The following is an 11,202-nucleotide window of genomic DNA, read 5'->3' as shown; positions in this document are numbered from 1 at the left end:
ATTGAAAGACGTTAATTAGGGGTGTTTTTGTAAATAACAGATTTGGATATATTTAAACACGTAATTTAATGTTTGTCCGAGTGCGACGTGGCGTTGCTTGATTTTACGTCTTGTTGGGTGTTTCTTTGGTTCATGTTGAAAGATTGATTTCAGTCAAATTCAATAAATGATTTGGGTGTCAACGTTGAAGACATTGTTGTTGTATATTATTCCCAAAGTTTCCCACATACTAGCTGTGAATTGAATTTTCTAGAACTCACAAAGTGAACTCTCTCTCTCAAAAGCTTATGTTCTATCACATCTAGCACCTCTGCAAAGAATTTGTTCGTGTAAACTGAATAGAGGTGTTAGCATTTATGCAACGTTCCTGATCATTCTTATTTCAATTCTCCTCAAAGCTTCAATAAATAAACATATAAATTCCTTCAAAAATGTTTTTTGTTTTTGTTTTAAGGATCCTTCAAAAATATTTTGATTTGTGATTAATGATTTAATCAATGTTGGTCGTTGATATGTCCCATTAAAATGATTAAATTTTGAAAAAATGCCCATAAATCCTCATCACTAAACACACTATTGATGTGAACAAAAGTTATAATCTTTTATCATAGATTTAAGTCTAAATTACTATTTTTGATTGGATTGAAAATCACATCACATTATTTATAGATATGCAAATAGACAAAATGCATGCCAATCAAACTGTTAAAATTGATAAAATTCATTCACGCTTAACCATACCGTTTAACAACAAAAAAAAAACTTAATAAATTGATAAGCATGTGCTAAACCATCATTTGTCAAAGCACAACTAAACTCAAGCCACCAAAAATAGAAGTCCACATTCGTCTGAAATGGGAAACACCATATGCAGTACCACACACACCTGAAGAGATTATTCTTGTGTGTAATTTATTATTTAAAAGTGTCTAAACAAAAAGAGACATATTCATATGAACCAACTTGTTCTGAATTGTCGTTAAAAATAGGAAATAATTCATCAATGCTACCATCCATCAGAACCTTGTAAACAACTTTGATGGTGTATTCACCACCACGACCATGATTTCAAGACCAGACATCAACGACCTTATTTTTCAAAAATTATACAAACAAAAAATGCACTCCTCCACTAAATTTACCTCACAATGAAATAACCCCGCCTCCACCCTTCGCTCCCGCCCCAGCGCCTCAACTTATCATATTAGTGACTATGACCTGGTTTATGTTTGAGTTGATGTTTAAATGGTTAATCAATTGGCTCGTGCCTACTAGTCTAATGTATTAAGTTAGGATTGTCAATTCTCAAGCTGTTTGATTCCTCCTGTGTCAACTTTGGTGGGTTAATATGACTCTTTTTAAAAAAAAATAAAAAAAATAGGATTGTTAATTGATTATCTTGTGTCTAACAAAAATTGGGAGGGGACTTCTATTTTCAGACTGTCTGTCTAAAATCTCTTAAATACTACTTATGGGTACATTTAAGTTTAACCCTCAAAAGGACCTTTGTGCCTCTCTTCCCTAGAACTTTAAACCCTCATTCTGAGTTCAATGTGAATCAATCTTAATGCGATCTAAATAAGGTACTAAGAGTGGAGTAGAGATCTTGTGTGCATTTATACTACTAATTTATTTCAAAACTATAGTAATGGACACCTCCTTTTTTGGGAAGGAAAAGGAGAGCATCGCAACCCGAAAAGAGGGCGGGTGGTTTATTTATAAAAGGGTTAATGGTGTTTTTTACCCCTGTAATATATGTCATTTTCGGTTTTCGCCCCTATAAAATTTTCGGTTTGATTTGCACCCTCGTAAAAATTTTATTTTCCGAAAAACATCCCTAATAGGCCATTTTCAAAAAAAAAATTCAAGAAATTTTGGTTTTTGAATGGCCTATTAAGGGTGTTTTCCGGAAAATAAAAATTTTACGAGGGTGAAAATCAAACCGAAAATTTAATAGGGGCGAAAACCGAAAATGACATATATTACAACGGTGAAAAACACTATTAACTCTTTATAAAACAATAGTTTGGCTTCTATCATTGCAATGAGGGTGCCCCACGATCTGATTCACACAAGCCTTCCAAATAATTAAATTTCATTGTACGAGAATGGAAAATCTATGTTTAATGTTGTTTTGGTGTTTTATCATATATAAATACAATGGGTAAGACCTAATAATCTAATTGATTAGTGTGACTTAATTTATTTGTCAAGTCCTTCTAATCGTTTAAACCAACAGAATATGTGATTATGCTATGCAGTAAGAACAATCATGCGTCAAATAAGTTGCATTCAAAGACAAGTGGCTGCTATCAACTCTTAAGAGACGACATGTAAAACAAAATCTGTAGAAGCTTGTATGTCCAAACCATCGCTTCACTTTATCATCATAATTTCAACACAGTAGATTTTCCCGCTAATTGACATAGGATTAACAGCAGTCATCAATATATGGAATATTATAGACAAATAAAGAGTAGTCAGTGTCAATATAGACTAATAGCAGCCATATCTCCATAAATACAGAAGAAAGGGTTTTACAAATATAAAAAAATAAAATCATAATGTACATTGACTAGCACTTCAAAAGGGGTCACAAATGATTAAAAAACAAAGGTACAACAAAGGGGGAAAACACACCAACATGACTCAAATGTGCATTCTTTACTAACTTGAATCCTTCCTCACAAAATGGAAGCTCCCTTAATGTATGTATTATTTCCTATTTTCCTGTGTCTGTAAATTGACATTGCACCCCAAAAGGGATCTCTATTTTATGAATTCTAAAACTTTCACAGTTATATCTTCAAGGAAGGAAACAAAACCCATCACACTTGTAAGACCGCTTCCATCAACGTCCTGCTCTTCAATCAGAAAGTTCTCGAAAATTGAGGCATCGTCCTGCCCTCCTTGAATAAAAATGAGTTTAGGAGTGATGCATCTCTCTTTCTTCAATTTGTTGATTGTAGTCCTTAACAAACCTGACAAGGAATTAAGCATATAATTTAGACATATCACGTTATATTTTTGCTAACTAATCCAGTGCAGACTACAGAGGAAGGAATTTTTTTTGGAGAAGGCTTACAATCGTGGGGTGGCGGAAAAGGAAGTGTTGGGTCCGCAGTTGAAGAATAAAACACAATCAGAATTGTGAATGCATCCAGGAAAAATATTGGACTGCCACTGGTAAGCAATGCAGCACGACTCAAGGAATGGCGAGGATATGCTTGTTTGTCTGGAGTAGCATATGATGTCAATACTGGATACACAGCACGATGAAGGGAACTCGGTTCCAACGCACTACAACATAAAAAAGGAATTACTCAATCAATTCTTGAATACAGAAATTCAAAACAACAGACCAATGCTTCTGAAGCTTTGCGTTTTATTATTTAGTTACCAGATTAATTTCAGCTTACTTTTGCACACTCGATTCTTGTAAAAGATATAATCTTCACTCGTCTTAAATTCCGAATAAGGAAAACAAATTTAAAATGTACTACAAACAGGAAAAATTATGTTTGAAGGTCACCTATATTTCTAAATTAAATGTGGACTCGTAAACAAAATCCTCAAAACATTTTGAATATCACTTTTGTGTGTCTTAGACGTGCATTCATGCAGTTTTATGTTTCATATATTTCCTTCCACCAGTTTTTATGACATGCAAACTCCATTGCTGAAATAAATAGGAGAGCATAAATTACCTAAACAGACATTGAAGATAAATGCGATAATCAGGATGAACACCTTCTTCGTGAAAGCGAAGAAGAGGGTTTCTAAGGAGAGCAAAGATTAGGCGTGGTAGGGGCTGCAGTTGAGGACACTGAGAGAAGGCGACATCAATCTGAGATCTTATTGAATTTCCATTACTATACTGGACAAGTTTATAAGCATCATTGTACTGAGCTACAAGGATCACTAGCCATTCTTGAAGCAAAAGTCTACCCTCCCGAACTCCTTCCTCCAAAGAGGCAAGTATAACCTACAAAAAACAGTACAAGTAAATACATCAGAAAATTAAGTTGAAAACAACAGAGACCGCATTATTATTTTTCCTTTAAGAAATTACAAGACAAGAAGAGAATACTGTCATTGTGGCAATTCTATAATAGTAACAATAGCTGACAGATTTAAAAAATAAGAAAGCACAACACATGTTACACATCAGAATTAAATTCGAACAGTGGAGCAGAAAACTAACATCAATCCAAGGGACATACAATTTAGGTTGATTATATAATTTACCTTGTGCACGAGCAAAGATAGAACAACTTCTGGATCACAGCTGTCGTAAAGTTCGTTGATGTTCTGAGCAACACCAAACTGCACTGTTCGGATTCTTAGCCGCCGCTGAAGGGAATGATGCTTGGTTCTGTAACAAAAAGCAGCACATCAAACTAAGCCCAAAAAGCCTTTAATCCATCATTAAGTAAACTTTGGATCTTTGAAGAAAATGATCAATTTAAACATAATCAGGAGATATGAATATGACCAAACACATATCAGCAATGAAAAGAAATCGACATTCCAAAAGCATTTGTCACAGACCACAACCACCCCACAATCTACAAAGTAGAGATTAACGACACAATTAACAATTAATGAAATGTATAGTTAGTTACATATCGTGCTCCAGATAACAGTTACAATTAAATGTATCATAAACAGCTATAATTAAAGATGCGCTATAGAGAAAACCCAACAAAAAGACCAACAGGCAGAATGAAAGAAACAAAGTTCATATACAGATACAATATTCTAAAATTATTCATCAGACAATATTACCAAATTTCACAATGAAGAGAAAACCAAAATAACATTCCTTAGGAAATGTGCCGAAATATTCATAAGAACTAGTTTCAAAATGTTCAAAGGGGAGAGCCTTTGATTCAAAAAATGTTGAGCTCTTGCTTGTTGTGTTCACTGAACGTTTAGTGGAGATTAAACAAAACTTAGAAACATAAAACAGGGTTACGTGGCTAGTTGCCAGAATCGAGATCTTGCATCAGATTGAAATGGGATAGCAAGATTGCAACCAAGATCGAAGGATTCTTCCCAATTAATTTTGTAGGATCAAAAGACGGTATCAAGATCGTAAAACATAAAATTGCAATTAAGGTCAAAGGATCCTACCAAAACAAAAATAATACTGAAGTGTATATTATATATAAACTACTCAAAGTTTCAAATCTTAAACAAACATAAAACAACCAAGTTTTAAATCTTACACATTAAAGACTCAATCTCAACCTTAAACATAAATGACTCAGTCTCAAACCTTACACCTAAAACAACCTAGTCACGAAGCTTAAACATAAACGACTCAAAGCCTGGATCATTAGAATCCTATGGAATTGCATGATTTCACGTTTACATGCGATTTCACAGTGATTTGACTCAACTTGGGATTCTATTCACGATACGAATCGGTAGGGGTGAGTGAAATCGCAAAATCATGGAATCGTATCTTGTGGTAGTTTAGAAAAAGTAATTAATATATTTTAACGAACGAACTTGACCATGAAATAAAATAGCAATACGCCTACCATACATGATATAAGAGACATCCATAATGGAGAGTGTGTGTGTATACCTGCTTGTAGAGACCCCTCCTGAATTGGAAAGCTCCTGAGGAGGAACTACAACCGAGTACTGGAATGCAATCTGGAGTGTAGGAACATCTGCTTTACTTCTATAAAAAAAATAAAAAAATAAACAACAGCAAAACATTATCTGAATAGGAACCGTATCTTGTGGTAGAAATTACATTAAATGATAGTAGATCAGATATGATATTGAAGATCAAAATACAATCATTACTTTTAGGTTAAAAAATTCTCTTGCAGTCAATTCACAAGCCAACAAGAGTATTATATTTATCTAACCCAGCAGTCCACCACGATTCCAGGAAAAAAACATGGATGCCCAGACTCTAGGGTTTCGCTCACGGAGAAATCCAAAGACATATTAACAGCATTATTTTATTGCTCATTTTCAACGTTATTCATTGAGTGTGAGTGTGAGTGTGTGTGTGTGTGCGTGTGTGGGTGTGTGGGTGTGTGAGAGATTATTTCAACTGCTTAGATCAGATTGTCTTAGCTTTTGAAAATCATTGTTGCTCTAGAATTCAGCAGAAGAAAAACTAAGACCCAAAAGAACAAAGAGAGTTAAAGCTTGGATGCACAAACTATAAAAGGGTCGTGTTTACATCATGTGAAATCACACACTCAACAATCGATAGAAAAACTAATGAATGTGGAGTTTAACTATTTGGAATGCCTTGCAATAAAAGATATAAAGTCTGAATAACACAAAAGTGCAAGGCTTAACATGACATTTCCAGATTCTGAATGCACCCCATTTAAACAGTCACGCATTAACAATGTATAAAGAATTCAAGTCATAATGTTGAAAGCATGATAGTAACAACAAGTAATGATTAATACCTTGAAAATCCAACGTTGTTCTCAAACACAAAGTCATAAGCATATGTAGCATAAGAATCACAGCATATGACGTGTTGAACATTTTCATACTGTGGATCTGGAAAGAAGTGACCATACTGCAATACACTACTAAGTTATTCTATAGATTATAAGATGCAAAAATTGAGAATTACAGATCCATCCCATTCAATGCACTTACAGAATTTCCAGGCTTAAATTCAGTTGAGGTTCTTAATCGCAGGACACAACTAAAAGCATATGGCCTACTCAGCATTCGATACCTGCAAAGGAAAGACATCACAGTATAGTCACCCGCAATGATATTTGTGAATTTGTTTAAATTACATATCATTGATATTTGCAACATGTTATAACTGGTATCTAATCTTGAATAATTTAAAGATAAAAACAGAATTTTGAAGTTTGAAAACTTCTGTCACAGCATTTTAACAGAAGTTCATTTATTTATGACAACACACATACCACAATACAGCATAGGAAGTTTCAAGAGACAAGGATGAGTAAATGTTCAGTGTTCCCTTCCAAATTTTGAGAGCTTGGAATCTCTCCCAATTCCTTAACCAAAAACTGACTAAACTATTTGCCCCTTAACCTTCCTATTTATTACAAACTTACAAATGCAAAACTGCAACTTACAAATATATAACTGTAACTTACATTACAATAACTGCACAATACTGCCCGAAGGGACCGGTTCAGACCTGCTTAAGTCTAACACAACACTTCTGATTTCAAAAACATTTAAGTTTATTTAATTATAAAAAATGTGAGTCCACATTTAAGGTAAGTAATTGATAAAAAGCATAAGTGGTCAATTTAATTGGACTTGATTACTTTAAAATGTGTATATATACGATAATAAGCATTCAATTTCATATGGTTAGTACAAAAATATCCAATGGGATTTAAGAGAAAATGGTATAATACCGCCTCAAGCTGAGATTGTATTGAAGACATGGATACACATCCAATCAGCAAATATTGGATAACTGTCTCCCATTGATACATATCATAACAATTAAAATGGTTTTACCAGTAAAACATGTCTAGACATATTAAAGTTACCAGATGGGACTTACATGTCCTGAGGCAAAGTTGAATCCTCGGTACTTGTATAAAAAAATAAGGAGCCCCCACTTTCAATACTCAGAAATTTTAGGGATGCCAAATCAGTGTACTCATTTGTTACGGCAAAGATGTCAACACATACACCTGCTTGAACAGCAACAGCAGCCTGTGAAACACATGTCAGTTCTTTAACTTCAAGGAAATGGGAAATAGCAGTATTAATAACAATAAGTTAAATACCAGATCTTTATAAAATGGTGTCTGCTCCGGGAGTAAAGCACGGTCAGCATCCTCCCTTTTGCTTGCATATTGCTCACCATATCGTCTTGTGTCCAATTGTCCAGCTCCATAATCAGGAGGACCAGACAAGAATGCAAAGACTCTAGCTGCAGTATTCAATAGAAATAATGGCTAATTGAAACTTTGAGGCAAGATTAAACATTAAAGAAGCATGTTAACAAAAATCATATATGGTAAGATTTGTGGATAATCATACAAACCTAATGCAAAAGTGTTTCCATATTCAGATCCAAGATAACTACAGAGAGATTCCATTGCCGCCCCAAAACCGCGCCCACCTAGCAGAACACCATCCATTCCTTGACCTGCTCCCGGAGTTCTCTCCCACGAAGTTGTTGGTCTAAGTGTTTCAAGTGCAGATGCAATACGGTCCTTACAAGTGTCCACCTTCAATAAAAAATTATGGATTCAGATTTGACACATTTTTTCAGATATTGCAATCCCTGTGCCTTAACATCAGAATGTGTGCCCCAAAATCTAAAAAAATTGTACAACATTAACATACTGGAGCCAAAAACTGTAACAAAGGCATGACATCTTCAAGCTCAGCTGACAAGGTTCCCTCTGGAGGGATGAAAACATTTTTCACAACAGGTATTGGACCTTGAACATCATACAGTCCTAGTTTATGGCTGAATGTAGCAAGCCCAAAAAGTGAACCAGGAGCAAGAGCTGTGAAAAAAATAACGAAAAAAATATGAGCAGTGACATACCTTCTGCAGAAAATAAAAATATTAGTTTGATCAACATAATACCTTCCAAAGCTGCCAGCAATGCACTTTTAGTGAGTTCCAGAAACTCCTCGGAAGCTGCAGTTAAATGTGAGAGTTTTCTTTAAGTTAGTCACCAAACAACAATAACAAAATGATATGTCCAGCCTATTCAAGAACTGAATGAATCAAGACTACTAAGACAACAAGTAGATGCAAAATACAATGCTTGAAACGAATAAAAGTTGCAGTAAATTCGGGGCAATTTTCTTCACCTTGAAGATTGCATCCTTTTATACAGTTTCAAAAAGACCAAGAATAGGCAGAAGGGGGGATATGAATAGTAATTATGCTACTTTTGCTATCACGACCTCTATCTACTTTTGCTTTCAATAGTAATTATGGCTTGTACCATTCACAACACATGTCACATAATCTGATAAACATTGCCTAGGCTTTCTTTGTCTTTTATCATTCACATTGAGCCATAAAACGTCATTTGGTTTGAATCCATAGTCTAACGTCCAGTACCATATTGTAAAGCATGGAAGAAGTAATATTATAAGTTCTGAATCAAACAACAAATGTGTCATTTAATCATTAAGAATCATTTGTTCCGCACCACACAAGTTCAAATCACCATAAGCAACATTTACATTACCAACTTAAGTGTAAGTGAAATATCACACTGATCTCATACACACAACTAAATCGTCATTAAAATTTACAAGCCCATTAGGACTAGCATCTAGCACATGTTTTTTTTTTTTTTTGAATCAGCATAATATATTAATCAAACCTCGGCACAAGCAGTACCAAAAGATAGAAAAGGATTACAAAGCAAGAATTGGAAAGGCTGGGGAAAAAAGCCATCAGAGAGCACAAAAAAAACCCCAAACAGCTAGCATGACAGTGTCCAAAGAGCACAAAAAGTCAGCACCAAAACCTACCCTCGCTGTCACACGGCTAGCAAAAAAAAAACTATGAAAATCACCTTTCCTACTGTTCACAAATACCATGTGACTAACATCTAGCACATGTGAACTTCTAAGCTGAAGTATTTGACTCACGCACTATAAAAAAGACCTTATAAGTTTATACAACGCTATGAAGAGTTGTTGTTAAATATTGAAATCAGTATTTGAGAGTGGTGTTGTCAATCGTGGATCGCTGATCACAAAGGTTTGTCTAGACCCAACCTAGGAATTGTTAGCGCCTGGAGGAATCGAACCCAAGACCTTGATAGGAACACGGTTTGAGGTCTGAAGCCTACACCACCAAACCAACTCTAGGGGGTTCTACTGCCGCTATCTGACAGCACCATTTAAGGTGAGTAAATTAGGCTCAAGTGGTTAATGAGCTCATCCACCAAATGACAAATCGTTCGGGAGAACCCGAGTTCGATTCCTGGGTGGAACAAAAGGCTATACTTACCTCACAGCCTAACTCCGGATTACCAGGGCCCCTTTTCCCTAGGAACCGGATGGTTACCACAAAATAATTGAATTCAACTTATATTAAAAGTTATTATCATTCAAAAGACATGATTCATTACAATATCACCTCATCTCATTGTTATTATCAGTAAACCAACAAAACAAGTGGAAAACCTCACTAAACCATCCAATTATCAAATTCAAATATCATCAACCACAATTAGCACATGAACATGCAATAATTGGATGCAAAAACCAATTAATCTTACACAACAAGTCAGCATAAGCAACATAAATATGACAGGCTTGGACACAGACAAAGCAATGAACCAACAAAACAAGTGCAAAACTATGAAGCATGGGCACAAACATTGTGCACGAAACTAACATGTCACACCAATAATAATTTGAGAAAATGACGTAATTCGGTATAATCACATGTGTCACGTCTTCGATCATAAGTGCCGGTGCTACAGAGATTCAAAACCTCACTAAACCATCCTATTATCATCACAATGATCACATGCATAAGCACTAAAATGATACAAAAACCAATTAATCTTACATGATAAGTCAACAGCCGCAACATAAACAGGACAAGCTTGCAATGCAGCATTACCAGACGACTCTTCTTCTACAAAAAAATCAAAATCCAAACCAATCAAATTCAAAAACCCTAACCAACAACAAAATCCAAACCCCAAAAATCGCAACCCTTAACCCTTACCCTGCGGCAATTCAAGATCTACAAACGAAGACATCATTTCAGCACAAGATTGCGGACGAGAATAACGCTCAATAGCTTCAGAAGTTAGACCATTGAGATTCCCGCAGAGAGAACACCCCCACGACCATTGTTCGAGATCACAGTAGGTGTTGAAGTACGCCCAGCAATTCTCGCACCGGGGTAAAAGCTCGCCGCTGGATCCGTATACCGGTGATTGGTTGTTTTCGTCGACGGCGGCGAAGGGGGCGACGGTTACTCCCCATAATAGGCCGGAAGCTTCGCGTGCGTCGGTGTCCAATGGGAAGCGGGAGACAGTGGCTCTTACCGCCATGGTTTTTGGTCTGATCGGTGGTGAACGTTACACACACACTGGTGCAAGTTGTGTGTGTGTAAAGCGAGTTAGACTCAGCTTGTTCCGGTGCTTGACTCACTCAATTTTGTGTTCTTTCTTCGGAAATGTGGACTCTGGTTATTTTGTTTTATTTTTTTTT

General features: G+C 35.6%; 1 protein-coding gene across 2 annotated transcripts; it reads right to left on the bottom strand.

The window, feature by feature from the left end:
* Positions 1–2,464: 2,464 nt before the first annotated feature.
* On the bottom strand, positions 2,465–11,202 carry LOC25492283 (protein transport protein SEC24). 2 transcript variants are annotated; one of them, XM_013600367.3, is made up of 14 exons: positions 10,712–11,202; positions 10,550–10,618; positions 8,594–8,647; positions 8,344–8,510; positions 8,039–8,225; positions 7,779–7,924; positions 7,550–7,704; positions 6,649–6,730; positions 6,450–6,565; positions 5,597–5,695; positions 4,249–4,375; positions 3,708–3,985; positions 3,086–3,300; positions 2,465–2,981 (listed from the first exon to the last, which is right to left on the bottom strand). In XM_013600367.3, the coding sequence occupies exons 1-14, from the start codon at positions 11,040–11,042 to the stop codon at positions 2,770–2,772; spliced, it is 2,238 nt and encodes a 745-aa protein (XP_013455821.1). In that variant the 5' UTR covers positions 11,043–11,202; the 3' UTR covers positions 2,465–2,769. The 2 variants fall into 2 exon arrangements, with proteins under 2 accessions (XP_013455821.1, XP_024637901.1); XM_024782133.2 differs by having other exon boundaries at positions 5,597–5,692; positions 10,712–11,097.

Source organism: Medicago truncatula, chromosome 4, assembly GCF_003473485.1.
Source record: "Medicago truncatula cultivar Jemalong A17 chromosome 4, MtrunA17r5.0-ANR, whole genome shotgun sequence".
Classification (NCBI taxonomy): domain Eukaryota; kingdom Viridiplantae; phylum Streptophyta; class Magnoliopsida; order Fabales; family Fabaceae; genus Medicago; species Medicago truncatula.
Note: the sequence above shows the minus strand (reverse complement) of the source record. Positions and strands in the feature narration are given on the sequence as shown.

Bases quoted from the DNA above. Each gene is read 5' to 3' on its own strand.
- LOC25492283 (XM_013600367.3), bottom strand. From the start codon at position 11,042: ATGGCGGTAAGAGCCACTGTCTCCCGCTTCCCATTGGACACCGACGCA. The intron at 8,226-8,343 runs GTATGTTAATGT...TTTTTATTGAAG, and splicing joins TGTTACAGTTTTTGGCTCCA to GTGGACACTTGTAAGGACCG. The intron at 2,982-3,085 runs GTAAGCCTTCTC...ATTCCTTGTCAG, and splicing joins TTTTCCGCCACCCCACGATT to GTTTGTTAAGGACTACAATC.